This window comes from Urocitellus parryii, chromosome 4 (assembly GCF_045843805.1).
Source record: "Urocitellus parryii isolate mUroPar1 chromosome 4, mUroPar1.hap1, whole genome shotgun sequence".
NCBI lineage: Eukaryota > Metazoa > Chordata > Mammalia > Rodentia > Sciuridae > Urocitellus > Urocitellus parryii.
The window spans coordinates 19,888,777-19,913,853 of NC_135534.1; the positions used below are offsets into that span (position 1 = coordinate 19,888,777).

Below are 25,077 nucleotides of genomic sequence, written 5' to 3' on the forward strand. Positions count from 1 at the left end.
TTGTTTTTCTTTGAATCCTGATTCTGATAATAAGAATTAATTTAGTCCCTCCCAGCATTGTGTCTTCTAAGACAGTAATAAACAGCACTATGGTGTGGTTCATGAAACAGTTCTGGGCCACAAATTCTTTGTTGTCTTTTTGCAGTGAAATAAGTATAGGAAGTGAGAGGAAGTATTTAGAAAATGGGTGTTTTTCAGTACTGGGGATTGAACCCAGGGGCACTTTGTCTCACTCAGTTATACCCCCAGACCTTTTTATTTTTTGAGACAGGGTCTTGCTATGTTGCTGAGGCTGACCTTGAACTTTTGGGCCCTCCTACCTCAGGTTCTTGAGTAGCAGGGAATACAGAGGTGCACCACCTCACCCAGCATTTAGAAATTTATGTGGTTAGAAATTTTTCAGGCATTCATACTTGAAGTTAGTTATAACTTCAGAAATTAAAAAACAGACTCATTCTTTCCCACAGTTCTTTCAAGTTTGAGAAGCACTGCACTGAGTCAGCATCTTCCATCATTTTGTGTGTTTGTGTGTGTGTGTGGCTAAAATCTATAAGAAATATTTTGGAGGCTGAAGCAGGAAGACCACAACTTCAAGGCTAGCCTAGGCAACTTAGTGAGACCCTGTCTCATTAAGAAAAAAGGAGCTGAGAATGTAGCTCAGTTTTAGAGTGCATCTGGGTCCAAGCTCCAAGTACCACCAAAAAAAAAAAAAAGAAGAAGAAGAAGAAAGGAAAAGGGGTTTCACTGCTACCTGATATATGTATTCATAACAAGACATAGCAGGAAAAGATTTTCATGAAACATATTTACCATTACTATGACACTACAATTGATGAACTAATGAACTCTAATAATTTAGGGCTTTTTGATTGTTTGGCTTATTTGTGTTTTTGTTTTTGTTGTTTGGTGCTAGGGATAGAATCCAGGATCTCTTGCATGCTAAGCATGCTTTCTACCACTGAGCTGTACCTGTATATTTTCCATATTTCATACACTCATGTTTTTTTCTCAAAAAGCAGTTTTCTTGTTTATTTTTAATACTTTCTTATGACCAGTTGCCTATGTTAAAAGGAAAGGGTCATCATCACTGTTAGTGCACGGTAAAAAATATGTATCTAAAATTACTCATTGAATATTATTTTTGAGTTTGAAATTTTTTTTGGCAGCAAAGTTAACTAATAAACATGAATTATTTCATAGTATTTTTTTCTTTGAGGGGGCTAGGGATTAAAACTAGGATTTCATGAATGGCCACACCTCAAGCCGTAGGATTTTGTTTTATTGATTGATTGATTGATTGATTGATACATACCAGAGTTTGAATCCAGTGGTGCTTAACCACTGAGACAAATCCCCAGTTATTTTTTATATTTTATTTAGGGACACAGGTCTTGCTGAGTTGCTTAGAGCCTCGCTGAGTTCTGAGGCTGGTTTTCAATTTGCTATCCTCCTTCCTCAGCCTCCTGAGCTACTGGAATTACAGACATGCATGATCATGCTCAGTAGGATTAATTTTTAATAAAGATTAACTCACTAGTTTTGCTTTGTGTTATTTGCATATTTAAAATTCTTTCTGGTACTTTGATAATATAAACTTAATAAGCTTCTGGTCATAATAAGATACCATACTTATTTAGGATGGCTATTATAGGAAACAGAATAACAAGTATTGGCAAGGATGCAGAGAAACTGAAACACTGTAAGAGGCTGGTGTTAATTGAAGTACTGCAGCCATTGTGAAAAACTGTGGTAGTTACTCAAAAAAAAAAAAAACAAACCCATAAACAGAAGAATTGAAAGCAGGGTCTTAAAAGAGAGATTTTTCAACCATAGACACAGCACAAATTATTCACAATAACCAAAAGGCAAAGTCAACCCAAATGTCTGTCAGTGGATGAATGGATAAACAAAATGTGGTGTATACCTACTATGGAGTGTTACAGCTTTTGAAAGGAAGGAAAATCCACCACTTGCTACAATGTTGAGGACATTAAGACAAATACTACATGACTGTGATGTAGCAAAAGTTGTTGTATTCATACAATCAAAAAGTGGTGGTTTCTGAGGGCTGAGGGATGGAAGGGATGGGGAGGTTATTGTTTAATGGGTATAGAGTTACATTTCTTCAAGGTGAGAAGAGTTCCAGAGATTGGTTGCACAACTGTGTGAATGTATGTGACACTACTAAACTATATATTTAAAAATGGTTAAGATGTGGGCTAAGGACATGGCTCAGTCATTGAACACTTGCCTAGCATATGTGAAATTCCAGGTTCAATCCCCAGCACCACAAAAAACACCCACAAAAAAAATAGGTTAACCATGGAATAGACAAAGGGGAATGAAGAAAAGGGAGGAGGGATAGGATAGAGAAAGACATATATGAATATTCCACAGTGAATCTCTCGCCATCATGTACATCCACAAAACACTAATTTATTTTTATTTATTTATTTATTTTATATTTATTTTTAGGGTTTTTTTTTAGGTGGACACAATATCTTTATTTTATTTTTATGTGGTGCTGAAAATCGAACCCAGTGCCTCACACATGCCAGGCGAGCACGCTACCACTTAAGCCACATCCCCAGCCCCATAAAACACTAATTTAAAAAAAAAAGAAAGAAAAGAAACTTATCAGTAAGTAGCAGAAAGATCAGTAGAGGGAAGGAAAGGGGAAGTACTGGGGACTGAATTAGAACAGATTATATTGCATGCTTTTATAATTATGTCAAAATCTGTTGTCATGTATAATTAAAAAGAAACAATAAAAAGTAAATTAAAAAAATATTAAGATGGTAAATTTTATGTTACATATATTTTAACCACTTTTTTTTATAAATTGTTTGAACACTGATAACCTTTGCTTTAGAAAAGTAGCATATTAATTATTTTTTTATCAACTTGTATTTTTCAGTTCTGCATTTTCCAGTTGGTGAGCACTGAGAATAACCGCTATAGTCTAGATCACATTTCCTCATTATTCACTTCTCAGGTAGGTTGATTCATCTTTTTCGTATTTTCCAAGTACAACAAAGAAGTATTAACTTAAGCATAGCCAGGCAAGGTGGTATATACCTGAGTCCCAGCTGCTTGAGGAGCTGAGGCTGTAGGATCACTTGAATCAAGGAGTTCAAGACCAGCTTGGTCAGCATAACAAGACCTCATCTTCCCCCCCAAAAAAAGAAAGAAATGCCAGGCTTAGTGGCACACTGGCATACATCTATAATCCCAGTGACTTAGGAGGCTGAGGCAAGAGGATTACAAGTTCAAGACCAGCCTCCACAATTTAGCAAGGCCCCAAGCAACTTAGCAAGACCCTGGTACTAAAAAAACAAAACGAAGAGATATTGATTGACCCTACTGTGTGTCAATGGGATTGTAATCTTAAAATGGAAATTTTTATGATGTATAGAAACAAATTTTGATTTGGATTTATCAAATTCATGTAGTGGGTACCATGTTTTGTTTTTAATGCATTTATCTCTCTTTAACAGTACCAATTTAAGTTGTTATGAACTACTGCCTTTTCTTTCTTATTTCCTGTTTCCATTTTCTTCCTATTTCTTTCTAGGAGACACTGATTGACTTTGCCTTAACCTCCACGGATATCTGGGCCCTGTGGCATGATGTAGAGAACCAAACAATTGTGAAATACATCAACTTTGAACAGTATGAGTCCCTTAACTCTGTCATCCTTCCTCACCACAAGTACTTTCATGCTAGGTCAAGAGAGCTGTTTATGTAGAACTAAGTCTACATTTGAAGGATTCTGACCTTGGTTTGCCTGTTGTTCTTATTTTCTGAAATACTTTCTTTTGCATTTTGTTTCATTTTGTTACTTTTGGCTTTAGGACAAAATAGGGATACTTTGGGTTGGACTAAGATAAAATATCATATTTCTTAGAAGAGAGAACACATTCCCAAAATACTTCTCATCTGGAAATTTTCTGTTTTGGAGGGTATGGGAATTTAACCCAGGAGTGCTTAATCTTTGAGCCACATCCCCATCCCTTTCTACTTTTTATTTTGAGACAAAGTCTTTCTAAGTTACCTACAGCCTCACTAAGTTGCTGAGGCTGGCTTTGAACTTGCAGGCTTCTTGCCTCAGCCTCCTGAGCAGCTGGGATTAACAGGTATGCACCACCACGCCCAATTCATCAGGAAGTGTACTTCAAAGCAAGGGCTCACCAGCTAACCTTGCCAGTACTTCTTTGTTGTTCTTTGTGCACTCTATTTCCTCATCATGAGATGAGAAATAGATTGGACAAGTAGAGTATTTCCCAAACTTTAAAAAAAAAAAAAAAAAACTTTTTCCTCAGAAAAAAAGAATTCTAATATATAATGCAAAACTGGTATTTTATGAATATAAAGTTAATATTAATATAACTTAGTATTAATAATCTCTAACATTAAATATATTTGGCATCTAATATTTTAATGTTTAATGTTTTTATATTTGACAGTTAATATTTTTAATGTATGTGACATAAGTTTAAAATTTTATAAATTGTGATTATAAATACATTTTAGAAAATAATTTTTAAGCAAACACTTATGTAACCCCTGATACACTTTAGAGGATTCCCTGGAACACAGTTTGAAGACCACTGAACTAATTGAACGCTCTAGGTCCCTCAAGACTGATTTTGGAATAGTTGCCCCCAGATTGACCACTCAAAAACATGAGAGTAGTCCTTGTAGATGGCATTCAGAGTAGTAAAAAACCACAGGCTATAGAGCCAGAACAGAGTTAGAACCTTGATTGTACAACTTAGTAGCAGTGATAAGGCATTGCACATCTTGACTCCCAGTTGGAGGCCAGCCTCAGCAACTTAGTGACACCTTGTCTCAAAATAAAAAAGGGGTGGGCAAATAGCTCAGTGATAAAAATGCCCTTGGCTTCAATCCTTAGTACCAAAAAGAGAACGAGATCGTAAAGCATACGTGAGTAATATCTAGAACTGCATCTAGCATAATATCTAGCAAAGAACAAATGCTGGCTATTATTTGTAGATTTGTGTTTAGAATTTTAATTTCAGGAAGGTGCCTATTAAAAGTAATTAAGAACACATTTTCAGGGGTTGGGGTTGTGGCTCAGTAGCACTCGCCTAGTGTGTGTGAGGTACTGGGTTTGATTCTCAGCACCACATATAAATAAATAAATTAAATAAAGGTCCACCAACAACTAAAAAGTATTTTTAGGAAAAAAAATTAAAACCCAGATTCTGCTAAGAATTCCTCCTCCTGCTGCTGCTGCTGCTGCTGCTGCTCCTCCTCCTCCTCCTCCTCCTCTTTATGACAAAACATACTTATTGTTAATAGAATTGATCAGGCAGAATGGTTGATTGCAGGGATTCCATTGATGAGGCCTTCCTTGCCCAGATGTTGCCAACAGCATAAATTTATTTTTGTGTAAACTTGGATTTTTGTCTGTAGTAATGTTGCAGGTCAGTGGAATCCAGTTTTTATGCAGCCTTTGCCAGAGGAAGAAATTGTCATCAGAGATGATCAAGACCCCAGGGTAAGTAACACTAACGTGTAATGTTAGGGAATGATTTATCCTTATTATTTTAAGAACCAATTGTATTAGAGCTCTTTCAGCTGCAGGTGACTTGAACTGACTAAAGCTAAAGAAAGGATTGACTTGTGCAGCCAAAAGTTGAGAACAACCAGGTTTCAGTGCCTTCAAGCCTTGGTCTCCCTTCTTTATTCTGCTTCCCTCCTGGTTGGGTATATTCTCAAGTATGCTCCCTCCTGAGTGGGCTTGCATTCTGTGAACCTAGCAGCCCCAGGGGAAAGAGCAACGTCTCAGTTCTACAGACTATATTCTTGGGGTGAAACTCTGGTCTAGCTTAAGTTGTGTGCTACTTCCTGATGTAGTCACTATGATCAGAAGCAGTTAGATGTTCTGGCCTACAATGGGACACAAGTCCAGCCTGGGCTTTGCCATTGCAGGACTGGTGAGGTCAGTTGAGTATGGGCAGGGGAGGAATGGTTCCCCCCCCCCCCAAAAAAAAAAGATAAAGAGATTTGTTAATAAATTGAGGGGAAAGGATTCTGCATGGGCACAAATGGTAGGTTTATTACATCTGTCATTTTATGTGCATGTAACAAGATAATTTTTTCTTTTAATTTGGAGTATTTTTAATTGACATCAATTCTACATATTTGTAGAAGACATTGTGATAATGATACGTTTATATAATGTATAATTAGCATTAGGGTAATTAGCATTTCTGCCTCCTTAAATATTTACCATTTATTTAGAAATAAGATAAATTCTGATAGAACTGTTCACTAGGAAAATAATAATTTTAGAAGATAAAACAATAAAGAACACAAGAGTCTCCCCATTTTTCAAAGATACCCCCAGGATAAATGAAGGAAAAAGCTTTTTGTTGCTGCCTTAGTGTTAAAATGTCATTAAAGCCTATGGACCTAAGTCTGAAACAATGACTATTGTGTAGGAGTGAAGACACCCACTTTAACTATCTGAAATTGAACATCACTAAATTTTTAATTCCAAAAAGTTATTAATTATTCCAGTTAACTACTAGTATTTGACTTTGTCGGAAAGTCAAAGTCACATGCTGATTTTTATTATCTTTATTTTTCTCCTTCATTTTGGTCATTTTATCTACCTGAAGCTCAGTAGAAGGAAAGAAACGAATGAAGGTCAATCAGATTCACCTCTTCTGAGTAAATGTGGTTCATGAGACTGAGTCACAATATCAAGCAACATGAAATTTTTCCATTTATTCTCTCTACTTCATTGTCCCATTTCTGTGAGCTTTTTACAGTTTGTTTTATTTATATATAATGCCTATTATTATAGTTTTTTTTAATATGTGAGCCATAAAAAAGAGTACTTTTATAGGTGGTGCAGAAATCAACCTAGTTTAATTGTTCTCTTACCAATGCATATCGCCAATAAATTGGATTTGCCTCTTTCATTTAAGATTGGCATTTGACATGCCTTGTTTTCCAATGAAACCCAATGAAGAACTATACAAGGGCACACCGTTTTCAGTATAATATGCCATGTTTGACCCAAAAATGTTGTCATTTTCACTTTAGTGCCCTTCAGGGAGAAGGGCCAAATGTCCATTTCGTATACTGGAAATTCAGACTTTGCTGTAAATGTTTTGGATTCTACAACATTTTACATTTTATCTTTTTCAAAATGATGTTAATTTTTTTTTTTTTTTTAATGTTCTAACAGGAAATGTATTTGCGGAGTCTTTTTACACCAGGACGATTCATAAATGCAGCTTTATGTAAAGCTTTACAGGTTGGCAAGAAAGTATTTAATGTTCACTTAAAACTTCATGATTTTATTACTACTATATTGTATAATTAATAATTATTCTTTTTGCTTTGCATATATTAAAAACTCAAATTTTTTTGTAAATACTACTGTAATTTTTTTAAAATGTTCTTTCCATTAAATAAGACTTCTAGCAGAGAGGTGGGAGTAGGAAGCACTTTCCCAAAAACTAGTGAATCATACCAGAGGTCTAAAGAGATACTTGGACCCACACTATTGTAAAAAGGTACCTCCTACACTGCATGTAATCTCTATACTTGAAAGAAATTCAAAGTGGTTTTTAGTTAGTTTCAATTATACTCTGTTGTTACCCTTTTGTTACTATAGAAAAGGTGTGACTTGGTTCATTTCAAAAAGACTCAAAAAATTTTAACTTCAGCCTCACAAGATTAAAAAGCTACTTAATGCTTTAAAAAGCATTCTTTAAAGTTACATAGCTTCCTTCAATTGAGGTTTAACTTTATGGATTAAAAAAAACAATAATCATTCATAGGATTGAAAGATAACCTTAGAGTGTCCTACTCTGACTTTCTACTTGAAGCATAAATGCCTGAGACTTCTCTGAGAAGCCTCTGATTGTCTTCCTCCCTTGACAAGTTTCTTATGTGAGTCATTATTCCCAAACTGTCTTCTAAAAGATCTTCCAAGAATTGGATTGAATTTGTTTTCCATCCTTTTAGTGGGTTCTTTATTTTGAAACTTAGAATGAGGGTCAGGGGTTGTGGCTCAGTGGTAGAGCGTTTGCCTAGCATGAGTGAGGCACTGGGTTTAATTCTCAGCACCACATATAAATAAATAAAATAAAAGTTCATCGACAACTAAAAAAAAATTTTTTTTAAAAGAAACAATAGAATGCGTGCATACACACCTGTAATTCCAGTGACTCAGAAGACTAAAGCAGGAGGATTCCAGTTCAAGGCCAGTCTCAGCCACCTAGAGAGATCCTCAGCAACTTAATGAGATCCTGCCTCAAAATAAAAAATAAAAAGGACTGAGGATGTAGCCCAGGGGTAAAGTACCTCTGGGTTCCATCACCCGTACCAAGAAAAAAGAAAAAGAACCTTGATATGTCATCTTTCTTCAGACTAAACACAACATATTAACTTTAGCTCAGGTGATACTATTTCCAGGCCCTTGACTTTTCTAAGAGTTTTCTTCTATCTCTGATAAAACTTGAGGATGACACAGTTACTTTCTCCTCAGGTGTTTTTCCTTTCATCTCATTAGCACTCCTTCTTCATTAATAAACTTTATGATTTTATTACTACTATATTGTATAATAAATAATTATTCTTTTTTGCTTTGCATATATTAAAAACTCAACCACTTCTCTTGTTATCTCTTAGACAATGAGACATTAAACCATCTTTAAGTCATTTATCAAATCAATCCTATAGAGTTACACCCACTATTCTAGCTCACCTTGTGTCAGTCTTTTTTTTTTTTTTTTTTTTTTTGGCACTGGGGATTGAACCCAGGGATGCTTAACCACTGAGCCACATCCCTATCCCTTTTTATTTTGAGACAGGGTTCTTGCTAAGTTGCTGAGGCTGACCTCAAACTTGGTGATCCTCCTGACTCAATCTCCTGTGTTACTGGGATTAAATCTTGCCCGGCAGATTCATGTATTTTTCTAGTTTATTCTAGAAACAAGTTCACAATTGCTATAATGTCTTTCAGAAATTATTTGCCTAGTGTTAAATGTAAAGAATATTCTAGGCATGCCTTTTCTTTATTATATAGTTGTACATTGCTTCAGTATCTTTGTGCTGGAGTATTTTTCATCTGTTTTTGAGTGTAATACTCTAAAATGTCTATTAATTTTAGATTTTCTGCAGAGGAACTGAGAGGAATTTGGATCTTTCGTGGAGTGAACTAAAAAAAGAAGTTACATTAGCTGTCGAAAGTGAGGTGAGATTTCCGGTAAATAAAAAAAATTTTTTTCATCTTTATATAAGAAGGGCACTGAGGAGTTGTCAGAATTGTTCACTTGACCTTGTTTAGTAGAAAGTATACATGTCTAAACCTTATAATTAGAGAATTAGATGTACAGTTGTATAGTCTTTGCCATTTAATGTATAAAGAATATTCCTTTGGCTATAGCTAGTAAAATCACATTGGACAATTATGTTGTTTGATCCCAAATGGTACCAAGAGTTTAATTTTGTTTCCACTTTGCCAGCTCCAAGGAAGTGTAACAGAGTATGAATTCTCCCGGGAGGCATTTAGAAATTTACAACAGGAATTCTGGTGCAAATTCTACGCCTGCTGTCTTCAGTACCAAGAAGCTCTCTCCCAGCCTCTTGCCCTACATTTGAATCCTCACACAAATATGGTGTGCCTACTGAAAAAAGTAAGAGAGCTGAAGCATACAGAAGAACTCTTTTTTAGACAGTTCAGTGGGTCTTCAGAATATTTGTTAAGTGTATTTATCTTTTAGGATTTTGTGTTTGTAATTTTTTTCCTTAAATTATACTTCATTTGTATTTAATAGTCTTGTTCATTATTAACTATACTTTTTGTGTTTTGTTTGTTTTTTCTATTTTATTTATTTACTTTTTAAATGTTTTTCTTATGTTTTGTAGTTATATATTGAGGTTCATTTTGACATTCATGCTTGTAGGTAATACAGTTTGCTTTATTTCAATCTTCGGTACTTTAACTTTCCTCTCCCCTTATTTGTTTACATTGAAGTAATTGCAATCTTAAGAGTTATAAGAATAACAAAGAATTTCTTCATAACCTTTCACCTAGATTCATCTGGCTAAGCATGTGTTCTATACTGGGCTACATCTGTTGCCATTTGCTCTTCATTTTATATTTTATATTTTTTTCTTTCTGAGCCACTTGAGAACTGTAGACATCATGTCTCCTTATCCTTAATATTTTGGTGTGTATCTAAGAACAAGGATATTCTTTTAAATTAACTATGACAAAATTTAAAACTTAGGCTGTTTGATATTAATATAATATTATATAGTTTATATTCAACTTTTGCCAATTGTGCCCATAATTGTTTTTGAGTCAAAGTCCAATCCAAGATCTTACATTATTTAGTTGTATTTCTTTAGCTTAATCTTAGACCTCTTATCAGTCTTTGTCTTTCATTCCATTGACTTATTTTTAAATATTTTTTTTAGTTGTTGATGGACCTTTATTTTATTTATTTACATATTGTACTGAGAATCAAACCAGGTGCCTCATACATGCTGACCAAAGTACCCTCCCATTGAACTACAGCCCCAGCCCTCTGACTTTTTTTTTTTTTAGTTATAGATGGACACAATACCTTTGTTTTGTTTTATTTATTTATTTTTATATATGGTGCTGGGAATCAAACCCAGTACCTCATACATGTTAGGCAAGTACTCCACCACGGAGCCACAATCCCAACTCCTCCACTGACATTTTTTTGAAGGCAATACCTATTGTTGTTTTATAGTGTCCTTCAACTTGAATTTGTCTGGTGTTTTCTCATGATAAGAGTCACACTTCATATCTCAATTTTTGTTCCTGTTGCAGTGTTGGGAATCAAATTCAGTACCTCATGCATGCTAGGCAAGCACTTTACCACTGAATTATACCCAAGCCCCTTTCAATGTTTTTAAATGTTTTAAATTATACATATGTACCATGTACAACATGATTTGTTGCTCCACATGATACATTATAGACTATCACTTATTTTATTCATTCAAAATTCACTGAAACAAATATAACTGAAAGATTTGTGTTTCCAGGGGTACCTGTCTTTTCTTGTGCCCTCCTCCTTAGTGGATCATCTGTATCTCCTGTCTGATGAGAACCTTGTGACAGAGGATGAGACAACCATTTCTGATGGTAATAATAATTATTATGTCTATATTTGATTCCTTCATACTTGAACCCTATCCTTTATTTCACTTCATGCAAAATTCGATTGCCATTGTGACTTGTCTTGGTCAGTTTACCTCATAGTAGGTTTTAAACTGAAGAGGTTGGACAGGCTGGAGCTCAGTGGCAGAGCACTTGAGATACTGGGTTTGATTCTTAGCACCACATAAAAATAAACAAAGGCATTCTGTCCGTCTACAATTACAAAAAAAAAAAAAATTAAGAATTTTTTAAAAAGTAGAAGGGGTCAAGGCATCTTGACCTCAGATACCTTGGCATTTAGACCTCAGATACCTTGGCATCTAATGCTAATACTGATTTTTAAATTTTTTTATAGTTGTAGATGGACAGAATGCCTTTATTTTGTTTATTTTTATGTGGTGTTAAGGATTGAACCCAGTGCCTCACACATACTAGGCATATAGCTCGAGCCCACTAATACTGATTTTAATATATTATTGATAGTTCTTACATTTTTTAAGGTGTTGATGGACCTTTATTTTATTCATTTATTTATATGCAGTGCTGGGAATCAAACCCAGTGCCTCACACATGCTAGGCAAGCACTCTACCACTGAGCCACAATCCCAGCCTTTGATAATTCTTTGGCTTGAGGCAGGAATGTTATTATTATTAACTTTCTCTTCTTCATAGATGTGGATGTCGCTCGGGATGTCATATGTCTTATAAAATGCCTCCGGTTGATTGGAGAGTCTGTAACTATGGATATGTCAGTTATGATGGAAATGAGTTGTTACAACCTACAGTCTCCAGAAAAGGCCGCAGAACAGATTTTGGAAGATTTGATCACTAATGACGTGTAAGGAGAATTTAGGCTAAAGTGTATTTCCTAATGGAAATTCAGCAATTTTTAGTGCCAACATGAGGTTTTGGATGTTCAAGTGTCTACAAAGTAATGGCTTAAAGTTAGTGACTATACTTGATTCCAAACAGGTATTATCCCCTTTGCAGTGCTGGGGTTTGACTGAAGACCTTGAACATGCTGCTCTAAGCAAGTGCTCTACCACTGACTTACATTACATCAGCAGCCCCTGTTTTCAGGGGTTTTTTGTTTGTTTGTTTTTTCCTTTTGTTTTTTTGGTACTGGGAATTGAACTCAGGGGCACTTAATTGCTGAGCCACATCCTGAGCTCTATTTTGTGTTTTATAGAGGCAAGGTCTCACTGAGTTCCTTAGCACCTCACTGTTGCTAAGCCTGGTTTTGAACTCATGATCTTCCTGCCCTAGCCTCCCAAGCCACTGGGATTACAGGCATGAGCCACTGCACTCATCCTAGAAACAGACTCATTAAATGTGATGCACCTGTTAAGTGAGCTACATATTCATGAAAAAGAAAGTATTTTCCTTATGTTCATTTTGTCTGTATTTTGCAGAAAGGTGAAGAAAAATTAATATGTGAAGTAGAAGTATCTTGTATGCCAAAATGATGATCTCCACTCCTTTATTATGGGGCTGGTTTTCCTGTTTCAAAGAGCATTTAGCTTACAACACATACAGAGTGTAGGTCTTATGTCTTCTCAGTAATAATCGGAATTTTCTAATTGTCCTTGTAGAGAAAATGTGATGGAAGATATCTGTAGTAAACTGCAAGAGATTAGGAACCCTGTCCATGCCATTGGACTTCTTATACGGGAAATGGATTATGAAACAGAAGTGGAAATGGAAAAAGGATTCAATTCAGGTAAATGACAAAACAACAAATGTGTCTTTTGATTTCGAGAAAAGAGTGATAACATTTAACTCCATTTTTCTTCTTATTATAGCTCAGCCTTTGAATGTTCGAATGAACCTTTCCCAGCTCTATGGTAGTAGCTCAGCGGGGTGTATTGTGTGCAGAGGCGTGTATAGAATTGCTAGTACTCGATTCCTGATCTGCCGAGACCTCTTGATCTTACAGCAACTACTGATGAGGCTAGGAGATGCAGTAAGTATTGTTTGAGGGAACACTTACAAAATCTAAAACCTGACAGAGATCTGGAAGCATACAGTAGGCTGTTGAGCTTAAAAAGTAGACACTTGTCTTTCTTCACTGCTTTATCTCCCATATTTACTAGGTGCTCTGTAAATATTTGTGGAGTTAAGTATAAATGAATGTCATAATCTAAGGTTACAGAATAGGAATATATGTGAAGCAGATTGCTTTGTTATTAACCTTTGAATGTATAGTAATACAAAATTTTCTCAGATTGGTGGTCCCAAAAACTGGTATTATAAGTATTACCCTGGATGTGATAGCAGAATACCCTTTAGTGTAGAGGAAAGAAGAAAAGAAGAACAATTTTTCTCTTTCTGTGGGCCAGGGCTTACCCTAAGCACAATTTTGAGGTTGTAAAGTTTGCCTCTGTGGTCTTCCCAACTCCATTCTGTGCTTTCTTTTCCATCTTAATTCTTCTCAGACTACCAGACTTCAGTGCCATCACAAATCCTGATTGCTCCACCTACTGGATGTTCTATGCTAAAAATTACTTTTCTGCCCATAGTAAAGTATATGTGTCCCCACTGCCCACCCCAGTGCTGAGGAGCCAACCCAGAATCTCACACCCCATTTGTTTCTGAGTCAATAATCTCATTTGACCCTGGCAAGGAAGCAATCTGATTAAAATTATCCATGTTAATGAATAAAGAGCCAAAAAGCCAATAGGTCTCCCCGAAGTAATATACTTTAAAATCAGAATTTATTAACTCAGGGGCTGGAGATGTGGCTCAGCGGTAGCGCACTCGCCTGGCATGCGTGCGGCCCGGGTTCGATCCCCAGCACCACATACCAACAAAGATGTTGTGTCCGCCGAGAACTAAAAAATAAATATTAAAAATTCTCTCTCTCTCTCTCTCTCTCTCTCTCTCTCTCTCTCTCCTCTCACTCTCTCTTAAAAAAAAAAAAAAAAAAAGAATTTATTAACTCAAATACATTGCTATTATTAAAATTTCAGGCAAAAATAAGAACAAACTTTTAGCCAGCACAGTGGCTCAGGAGATTGAGGCAGGAAGATCTCAAGTTCAAAGCCAGCCTCAGCAAAAAGCAAGGCACTAAGCAATTCAGTGAGACCCTGTCTTTAAATAAAATACAAATAAGGGCTGGGAATGTGGCTCAGTGGTTGAGTGCCCCTGAGTTCAATCCCAGTACCCCCACTCAAAAAAAAAGTTAGAAATTTTTAAGAACACCAAGGAAAAAAAGGATCCTGTCCTGAGAGTATGTCACTTGGGTTAACCCTTATTAAGTTCTTTGTGATCTGTGTAAATACTTGCATTTCTTCACAGGTTTTTTGTTTGTTTGTTTGTTTGTTTTGTGTGTGTGTATGTGTGTGTGTTTCTGGGTTTCTAATCTCTTGCAGTTTACTACAAGTAATAATAATTACCTTCAGCTGTTCCTCTCCTCGGTATATATCCAAAAGATTTAAAATCAGCATACTACAGTGACACAGCCTCATCAATGTTTATAGCAACACAATTCACATTGGCCAGGCTGTGGAGCCCTTAATGGATAAATAAAATGTAGTGTATATTTACACAATGGAATATTACTCAGCCATAAAGAAGTATGACATTATGGCATTTGCCAGTAAATGGGTGGAACTGGAAACTATCATGCCAAGTGAAATAAGCCAATCCCAAAAAGTTAAAGTTGGAATGTTATCTCTGGTATACAGAAGCTAATTCAAAATAAGTAGGAGGTGGGAAGAATAAAAAAATAAAAGAATGATCAGTGGAGTAGTGGGAGGAAAAACAGGATAAGGGAAAGACAGAATGAATCTAAACCTACTTTCTTATGTACATATATGAATATACCACAGTGAATCTAACCATCATGTACATCAACAAGACACTAGTTAAAGAAAATATTAATAGCAGATCAATGGAGTGGAGGGAAGGGAACCATTGGGAGGGAAAGTACTGGAGACTTAAATAGAACAAATTATGTCCCATGTTTATATGATTATGTCAAAATGAATCCTAATGTGTAGCTAAAAACCAATAATTAGACAATTTGAAACAAGAAAGAAATAATAGCCTTTTCTTATAAAATATATATAAGCAAAAATAATAAAAATTCATCTGTATCTTCTACCCAGTAACAACCACTATTGACATTTTGATTTTTTTATACTCTTTTTTTCTATTCAAATAGTTTTTTGGTTTTATTTGTGCAATTAGGATATGCCACTTAATATTTTTGTAACCTAGTTTTCATTTTTCCATTTTTGTAAATCTCATTGGTCTTCCCACATTATTTTGTATTTATACTTAGTGCAATTTTAATGTACTCAACCACTTCTCTTTATGACTACTGCCAGGTTTTCCCTGATTATGTATAACTTTCTGTACATCTTTGGTTTTATCTCTAGAGTGAATTCTAAGAACTAGAATTGTTTGGTCAGAGTCTATGCACACTTTTAGGTTTTAGAAGTTTTGCCAAATCTGCCTGTACTAATCAGACCCATTTTTACCTAACACCAGCAGCAAACAAGGATATTTAGATTTCCCTGTTCCCTGTAATTCTAAGCCCACAGATTTAATCAAAGTTTCTTTTCATCATCAGCTCCCATAATTTGGAAAAGTTTATTATTATTATTATTATTATTATTATTATTATTATTATTATTATTTTGGGTCTGTTTATATCTGGGAAGGCGTTTTTCCATTGCTATCCCAGAATGTAATAGGTAAAATATTGTGCCCTTTATAGCTATGTATGCTATTTTATTTTACTTCACCTGAAACTTGAGAGTTACCATTACTAATTGTGTGGTGACCATCTCTTCCATTATGCATAGGTGATTTTGGGAGCTGGCCAGCTCTTTCAAGCTCAGCAAGACCTGCTTCATCGGACGGCTCCCCTGCTCTTATCCTATTACCTCATTAAGTGGGGAAGTCAGTGCTTGGCAACTGATGTTCCAGTGGACACACTGTGAGTTTCCTTTTCCTAATTATTTTAAAATAAATTGTGAGTTTAATTATTTTTTCTGTTTTTCTTTAATTTTGTTTATTTTCTTGTTTTCCTTGGTAGTGCTGGGGATCAAACCCAAAGCCTAGTGTATGCTAGGCAAATACTCTACAACCAAGCCACATTCCCAAGCCAAATAAACACTTGCTAAGTTTTTTTTTTTTTTTAAAACATGTTGTCAAATAATTTGCCTTGAAGATAATTTTCACTTTTAATTTTGCTTTACTGGAGATTGAACCCCTGAACTACATCTCCAGCCTTTTGCTTTTTATTTTGAGACAGGCTGTCACTAAGTTGTTTAGGTTGGCCTCATACTGGCAATTATCCTGCCTTGTCTCCCAAATATTCTTTTTTTTCTTTTTTTTAAATATATAGATATTTTTAGTTGTAGGTGGACATAGTACTTTTATTTTTATGTGGTGCTGAGGATCAAACCGAGTGCCTCACACATGCTAGGCGAGCACTCTACCACTCAGCCCCAGCCCCAGCCCCCCAAATATAAAGAATATTAGCTGGGATTATAGGGATGCACTACCTTGCCCAACTCAGAAAATTTTTAGATGCTCCATTTTCTAAAGGTTGAAAGCAATTTAAAAGATGAAAATAAAAAATGCACATCTTTATTACAAATGTGTTTTATAATAATGCATGTGTAACATACAGATAAATCATGTTGAAGGCAAAGGAATGAGATGAAGATAAAAGGAAAGTTAGATCATACACGGAAACATTATGCTGAACTTTTTTATAACCAAAGGAAGAAAAAAAAATCTAATAATTACAAGATTCACTTTTCTTTTGGTCCTCCCACCACTCAAAACTCTGTGGTACAGGCATTGAACCCAGGGTGTGCCAAACAAGCATTCTACCACAGAGCTACATCTCCGGCCCAAGATTCAGTTTTTTTGGTAAGATGAACCATCCTGCTTGCTGTGGCTCATCGTTGAATAATATAATGGACAATAATCTAAATCCTTTGGTTTTTCGCTTTTTCTTTGTGCTTTCAAAGAAGCTTTTATATACAATTTACGGTGTCCCTTTTAGGAAAACTTGTGGACATAATGTTTAGCATGGGAGAATTACTAAGCTGTCCTTTTTTTTCTTTTCTCACAGGGAGTCTAATCTCCAACACTTGTCAGTACTGGAACTAACTGACTCTGGTACTTTAATGACAAACAAGTTTGGTAAGGACTGTGTATGCATTTGATTTGGGTTTGGAGGTTTATTGCATATTTATTAATGTGTTCTTTTGCCATCTTTGCTATGGAAATGTTGGTCATGCTCTTTGCTTTCACTAGAAGGCATGAGAAGCTGTGGCCTAAGACCTGGTTGTAGCAGAGTCTATGAAGCTCTGATCCCATAGATATACATGGTGAAAATAAGAACAAATTTTAGTAAGGTAATTTAAGACTCCTGAGAGTCTCTCACTTGCATTAGCCCTTAATTTAATCGTTTATAAATTTACTAAGTTAATGGTAGCTTTTATAATCTAGTCTTAGTTAACAAATTAAAAGGAGTCCTCTCTCATCCTTGAAAACCATTACTCTAGAGAATTTATTTTGTACTGTTTTGGAATAAAACTTGAAATCTTAGGACTGATTGTGTTTATTATATGTAGGTCCTAGGAAAGGCACTTTCAGGTGGTTAGATCTATGAAAATTTGCAATGTTGATTTAATAGTCATTATCATTGCTTTTATTTAATACTTCAGTTTACAAATTGTTTTTGTTTATATTGCTACCAATTACACCCATGGTGCATTTTCTGTTTTGAAATGATAAATAATCTTTGTTACGGGCTGGGGATGTGGCTCAAGCGGTAGCGCGCTTGCCTGGCATGCATGCGGCCCGGGTTCGATCCTCAGCACCACATGCAAACAAAGATGTTGTGTCCACCAAAAACTAAAAAATAAATATTAAAATTCTCTCTCTCTCTCCCTCTCTCTTTATTTAAAAAAAAAAAAATCTTTGTTACAAATATATAGTGAATTCATAGACTATCTTAATTGAAAGTTTATATTACCATTACAAGTTTATGATTGTAGCATTTTCTTTTCAAGTATCTAGCCCTCAGACAATTGTGGAGTTATTCTTCCAAGAAGTTGCAAGAAAACAGATTATATCTCATCTCTTCTCTCAACCAAAGGCACCTCTGAACCAAACGGGATTGAATTGGCCTGAAATAATTATTTCAGTTACCAATTATTTATTGCAGCTTTTGTATCCTTTTCTTTAAAAGTTGAAAGTTGTCTTCTATCTGGTTTAAGCCTCTTTTTCTGCCTGTGTAATAGAGTCTTTTAGTTTTTTTGGTTTGTTTTTTTTTCAGTGGTAGGAATTAAACTCTGGGCCTTATACTAGGGAAGAGCTCTGTCACTAAACTACATCCCCAGCCCAGCATCAAGTTTTTTTGTCTTACTTTATTTTGGGGTGGGAGAGTAGGGAAGGGATTCGCAGTACTGGTGATTGAACCTAAGGCCTTTTGCGTGCTAGGCAGCCACTACTACTAAGCTACATCCTCTTCCCTGGAATGATTTTAATGAGGTTGAGTACTTACCCTACTAGCACAAGATTATAATATTTATTTTGAGATATCCCGATTTTTGTTTTATATTTTTGATCAGGAGTTGAGTGAGATTTTATTGGTGCACACACATTTTTTTTTAATACTTTTTAGTTGGACCTTTATTTTATATGGGGTGCTGAGAATTGAACCTGGTGCCTCACGCTAGACAAGTGCTTCACCACTGAGCCACAACTCCAGCCCCATTAGATCCTTTTTTTTTTTTTTTTTTAGTTGTTGATAGACCTTTATTTATTCATACGTGGTGCTGAGAATTGAACCCAGTGCCTCACATGTGCCAGGCAAGTGCACTACCACTGAGCCACAGCCCCAGCCCCTCTAGATCCCTTTTAAGACATTCACTCAGGTAAATATTTGTTGAGTGACTCCATATACCAGTCAGAATTTTAGGTGCTAAATGTCCACTGGTCTGCTATATACCAGCTGAATTGCGGTTCACCATTCAGGGATAAAGTAAACTGCATCCCTTATCCTATAATAAACTATGTTCTAAGCTAATGATAAGATTCATATTGTACAGTCATGTATTGCTTCACAGTGGGTCTGTGTGCTGATAAAAGCATTGTTAGGTAATTTCATCATTGTATAAATAGCATCGTTTGTTCTTAGAAAAATTCAGAAAGCTACATATCACCCTAGATGGTAAAATCTTATGGGTCCACCATCATATATGTGGTCTGTCATTGACCTGATCAAGATATCTTCTCGGGCTGGGGATGTGGCTCAAGCGGTAGCGCGCTCGCCTGGCATGCGTGCAGCCCGGGTTCGATCCTCAGCACCACATACCAACAAAGATGTTGTGTCTGCCGATAACTAAAGAATAAATATTAAAAAATTCTCTCTCTCTCTCTCTCTCTCTCTCTCTCAAAAAAAAAAAAAGATATCTTCTCATACTGCATGGCTATTTATAATCTTTTCTTTGTGTTTGTTGAATATTAATGTTACATGGTAATATAGGAAAAGCGTATGTTCTCATTCCTTTTTTGCATGTTTGGGTTGTAGGATTTTTTTTTGTTGTTTTGTTTTTTGTATTATGGTGCTAGGGATAAAATTCAGGACCTTATAAATCCTAAGCAAGTATTATACCACTGAGTTATATCCCCCAGCTCTCACTTTTTAAAAAATTATACTATTTTGTGGACTTTCATGACTTTTGATGCCCAAGATATATGGTTAAATTTCACCAAAAAAGTAAAAAACCTCCTTATCCAGTGACTAGATGGCCTAGCAATCCTGGTTGTCTCTTTCTAGAATGTTTGATGGGAAATTGTCAGTATGTACAATTGCAGGTAAGTTCATTTTAACATTTCAGGTTTAATCACTCTTTTGAAGAATGGGATTGATGGATTTTTTTCCTTTGTGAATGTCGTTTGCATTTTAATTGGACTGTTAGGAAGAACCACAAAAATTGATTTTTTTTTTTTTTTTTTTTTGCAGTACAGGGAATTGAACTCAGGGGTGCTTTACCACTGAACTATATTCCCAGCCCTTTTTATTTTTTATTTTGAGACAGAGTCTGGCTAAGTTGCTAAAGGTAGCCTCAAACTTGGGATCCACCTGCCTCAGCTCCCTGAAATGTGGGATTACAGGTGTCCACCACAATGCCCTGAAAAACTTGAAAAAAAAATTTTTTTTTGGTACTGGGAGTCGAATTCATGGCTACCACTGAGCTATATACCAGCCCTTTTTATTTGTTGAGGCAGGGTTTGGCCTCTAACTTGAGATCCTCCTGCCTCAGCCTCCCAAAGGCTTGGCACCCAGCAAAAATTAAATTTGATTGCATTAATATTCACTCCAAAATTATATTCTCTACTTCTCTCTTGGTAGTATTATTGGTAATATAATTTTTTCTCATATCTTTTTGGTTTTTTAAAATCCTCTTTATTAGTTTCTCTTTATATAAAACAAGCATATCACTGTCTTAGTAGAAATCCTTTATTGTACTTTAGTCATTGAACCAGTAAATATTAAAAATTGGAAAATTTCTAAGATGTGAAGCATGTATATATTTACATGTGTGTGTTACTGGACTCCTCTTTGCTTGTTTTTTATTTGTTTATTTTTGTTATTATTTTGTTTTGTTTAAGACAGAAACTTGTTCTGTTGCCCAGGTTGGTCTCAAACTCGGGCTCAGGTAATCCTCCTATCTCAGTCTCCCAAGAAGCTAGGACTACAGGTATGCGCCACCACACCCAGCTCGTTTATATGTATGTGTGGTGCTGAGTATTGAGCCTAGGGTCACTTTATCACTAAGCTACATCTCCATTCCTTTTAATTTTTTTATTTTGAGACAGAATTTCACTAAGTTGCCCAGGCTGGCTTCAAACTTATGATGCTCCAAGTCACCATGCCCAGCTGTCTATGCTTTCTTAAGGTGTCTAGCCTAATATAAGAATGCATTAACAGAATTAGGCTTCAGTCTCCAGATTATTTCTAGAAATAAAACTTTTGTACTGATCAAAGTGTCTTCTCTCCTTCTATGAAGAAATGACTATCTCCTTAAGTAGTGTTTATTTTCTAATCAAAAACTACCTTTTATGTCCTTAAGGATTATATTCAACTGCTACATCCCTGGTGTCAAGTCAATGTTGGTTCCTGTCGATTTATGCTGGGACGTTGTTACCTAGTTACAGGCGAAGGACAAAAGGTGAAGTCCATTTAAGTGGTGAATAACCTCTAGTGCAAGGAGGATGTTTTAGTTTTCATCTGGATTATGGGGTGGGAAGCACAGAGTCCTCCGCAAAAGGGTTCCTTAGCATATGAGTACTGTACTGGTACCAGTGAAGGGCATAATATCAGGTTGGCTTCTTACACTCAGGTTTTATTAGGGTTTAGGAAAATAAGACGAAACATTAAGACCTTTCTGCCCCAAAGCAAAATAAAATTTATTCATTAATCACATTTTCATGTATCTGTTTGTTTGTTGTTTGCTTTTTCATCTTTTTTTTTGTTAAGATAATGTTTATATTTTTAATTTTTTTCCCCTGATATCCTATTTTGTAGATTTTAAATATGCAGAAAAGTTTGAAGACTTTCACGGTGAATAGTTATACAGCCACCACTCAAATTCTATAGTTGTTCACATGCTGCTACAGTTTGCTTTATTACTTATCTATCCATCAGTCGTCTTATTAAAGTTTACTTTTTAAATTAATAGCATTTAAATAAAAAGTGAGAAAAATTAAAGAAATATTAAATGATGTATCAGAATTTATATGTGGCAGAAACTGTGAGTAGTGGTATACTATCTTAAATACTTTCTCTTTTGGCTTTCCTTAGCATATGAACCTGATTTATATCACTAAAACTTTATAGGTCACTTTGTACTTTTTAAATTTTTTCCAGGCTTTGGAATGTTTCTGTCAGGCAGCATCAGAAGTGGGCAAAGAAGAATTCTTAGATCGCTTGATCCGCTCAGAGGATGGGGACATTGTATCCTCCCCCAGGCTGCAGTATTATGATAAGGTACAGTGCTGTTGTTTGGCTCTTCTTATATACTTATATAGAAATGTATCTAAGATATATTGCTTTTTTTTTTTTTTTTTGTACCAGGGATTGAACTCGACACTTGACCATGGAGCCTTTTTTTTTTTTTTTAATTTTTATTAGTTATTGATGGACACTTATATATTTATTTGTTTATATGTGGTGTTGAGACTTGAACCCAGTGCCTCACACATGCTAGGCAAGCACTCTACTGCTGAGCCACAACCGCAGCCCCCACTGAGCCATTTTTAATATTTTACGTAGAGACATGGTTTCACTGAGTTGCTTAGTGTGCTTTTTTTTTTTTTAGTTGTAGATGGACACAATATCTTTATTTTATTTATTTATTTTTTAATGTGGTGCTGAGGATCGAACCCAGTACCTCAACGTGTGAGGCAAGAGCTCTACCAGCTCCCTGCTTAGTGTGCACCTCACTTTTGCTGAGGCTGGCTTTGAACTGGCAACCCTCCTGACTCAGCCTCCAGAGCAGCTGGGATTACAGGCATGTGCCACCACACCTGCCTGGCTGCTTTGATATTTTTTAAGAAAAATACTAAAAAACTTAATTGTTCCCAGAACTGCTAAGTGAGAAGAAGATGGACTTGCCTAGACAAATTGAGAAAACCTGCTGGGCACAGTAGCACATGACTGGAAGGAATCCCAGCAACTCAGGAGGCTAAGACAGGAGGACTTCTGCCTCAGTCTCCTGAGTCTCTGGGATTACTAGTGTATGCTGCCAAGCCCAGCTCTTGGCTCTTACAGGTGATCATTTGTCCATCTTAAAGCAGGCATCAGAGGGAAGAGAAAGCATCACAACAGGGGTGAGGGTGTAACACCTTCTCTTGTCCATCTGATTTCAGTAGGTTATTTACCTGGTTGGATAGATTTGATGAAACTCTCCTTTACAATGTAGATTTAAAATATTCATGGAAGCTGGGCGTGGTGGTGTACACCTGTAATCCCAGTGACTCAGGAATCTAAGGAAGGAAGGTTTGAGGCCAGCCAAAGCAACTTAGGGAGGTTCTAAGCAATTTCAGGAGACTCTGTCTTAAAATAAAAAGGGCTGGGGATGTAGCTCAGTGGTAGAATGCTTGCCTAGCATGCGTAGGCCTTGGGTTTAATCCCCGGTGCCACAGAGAAGGGGAAAAAAAAAAAACTCTTTAGGGCTTTGTTACACTATGATGTTCATTTACTATGCTTTAAATTCATCAGCAACATAAACAGTTTATAGGAAAAGTTTATGCAGATTGAATATCCCTTAACCAAAATGCTTGGAAACAAAAGTGTTTCATTTTTGCAGGGGGGTAACCTGGGATTTATTTAACTCAGGGGTGCTTTACCACTGAGCCACATCACCACCCTATTTTGTGTTTTATTTAGAGATAGGGTCTCACTGACTTGCTCAGCACCTCACTGTTGCTGAGGCTGGCTTTGTTTGATCCTCCTGCCTCAGCCTCCCAAGCCACTGGGATTACATCGAGCACCACCATGCCCAGCTCAGATTTTTTTTTTTTAATGTTTACATATACATATGAGATATCCTGGGGAGGAGTCTAGGTCCAAACACAAAATTTATTTATGTTTCATATTATACCTTACACATATAGCCTGAGGTAATTTTACATAAATTTTTAGTGTTTTGTCTGTGGCCCCTCTCATGAGGTCAGATGAATTTTCCACCTGTGGTGGCCTATCAGCCCTCAGTTTCAGATTTTGGAGCATTTTCAGAGTTTTGGACTAGGGATGCTAGTTCTATTGTAAAATTGTGTTTGTTCTTTCATTTAACAAATATTCACTGAGAGCCTACTGTGTATAAGGCACTGGTTTAGGATCGGAGGATAAGGTTCTAAGTACCACCGCTACTCCCTGTTCACTATTCCCTGTTCTTGTGGTACTTAAAATACAGGTTGGAAAGAGACTAGACAAATAATTTAATGTCAGGCAGTGATATGTGCTCTGAATAAAAGTAAAGCAGATCAACGAAGTAGGCCAGGAAGTGTTCAGTTTGTTATGAGAATATCTTTGAAACTCCATAGTGGTAGGCTCTCGGGTCCACATGCTAAGATTTAAGTCCCAGATCTCTGGACTACGACCTTACGCAAGTTCTTCATCTGTAAAATCATTCAATTACTGTGAGGGTGAATATGATTAATACCTACCAAGGGTAAAGCTATTCCTGGCAAGTAAGTACTTTTTGTATCCCCAGGTTTTTGGGTTGGTTGGTTGGTTGGATGGTTGGTTGGTTGGTTGGTTAGTTGGTTGGTACTAGGGAGTGAATCCAGTGGTACTTTACCACTAGGCTACATTCCCAGTCTTTTTTTATTTTTTTGATACCAGGGATTAAACCCAGGGGCACTTGACTACTAAGCCATATCCCCCTCCATTTTTTATATATTTTTTTTTATTTAGCGATAGGGTCTTGCTAAGTTGCTTAGGGCCACACTGAGTTGCTGAGGCTGGCCTTGAACTCAAGATCCTCCTGCCTCAGCCTCCTTATCGGCTGGGATTATAGACATGAGCCGCCTTTTAATTTTGAGATAGTGTCTTGCTAAGTTGCTGAGGCTGGCCTCAAATTTGCGATTCTCCTTCCTCAGCCTCTTGAGTTGCTGGGATTACAGGCAGGTACCACTGTGCCCAGCTACCCCCAGCTTCTTATTGAAGGCATGTGAATATAAGGATATAGACACATTCATATCTTTGGGGAATATTTCATTACTTTCTCACACTGGCAAAAAGCTGGATGTGGTGGGGAATCAGTTCTATAGGCCCAGTACTCAAGAGCCTGAGGCAGGAACATTACTTGAGCTTTGGAGTTTGGGGCCAGCCTGGGTGCCATAATGAGACC

At 36.2% G+C, this 25,077-nt stretch overlaps 1 protein-coding gene across 3 annotated transcripts in view; it reads left to right on the forward strand.

The window, feature by feature from the left end:
* Positions 1–25,077, forward strand: part of Nup160 (nucleoporin 160) — a 54,444-nt gene that overhangs the window by 12,769 nt on the left and 16,598 nt on the right. For 2 of the 3 annotated variants that reach the window (XM_077797457.1, XM_077797456.1), the window contains exons 8-23: positions 2,918–2,995; positions 3,575–3,672; positions 5,440–5,524; positions 7,226–7,294; positions 9,158–9,253; positions 9,513–9,683; positions 11,071–11,170; positions 11,858–12,023; positions 12,778–12,905; positions 12,988–13,148; positions 15,997–16,130; positions 17,280–17,350; positions 18,226–18,385; positions 19,966–20,035; positions 21,295–21,393; positions 22,092–22,211. In XM_077797457.1, the coding sequence (XP_077653583.1) occupies positions 2,918–2,995; positions 3,575–3,672; positions 5,440–5,524; positions 7,226–7,294; positions 9,158–9,253; positions 9,513–9,683; positions 11,071–11,170; positions 11,858–12,023; positions 12,778–12,905; positions 12,988–13,148; positions 15,997–16,130; positions 17,280–17,350; positions 18,226–18,385; positions 19,966–20,035; positions 21,295–21,393; positions 22,092–22,211 (1,806 nt within the window). The remainder of the gene's footprint in view (positions 1–2,917; positions 2,996–3,574; positions 3,673–5,439; positions 5,525–7,225; positions 7,295–9,157; positions 9,254–9,512; positions 9,684–11,070; positions 11,171–11,857; positions 12,024–12,777; positions 12,906–12,987; positions 13,149–15,996; positions 16,131–17,279; positions 17,351–18,225; positions 18,386–19,965; positions 20,036–21,294; positions 21,394–22,091; positions 22,212–25,077) is intronic. The other variant, XM_077797455.1, reaches the window with a different exon arrangement.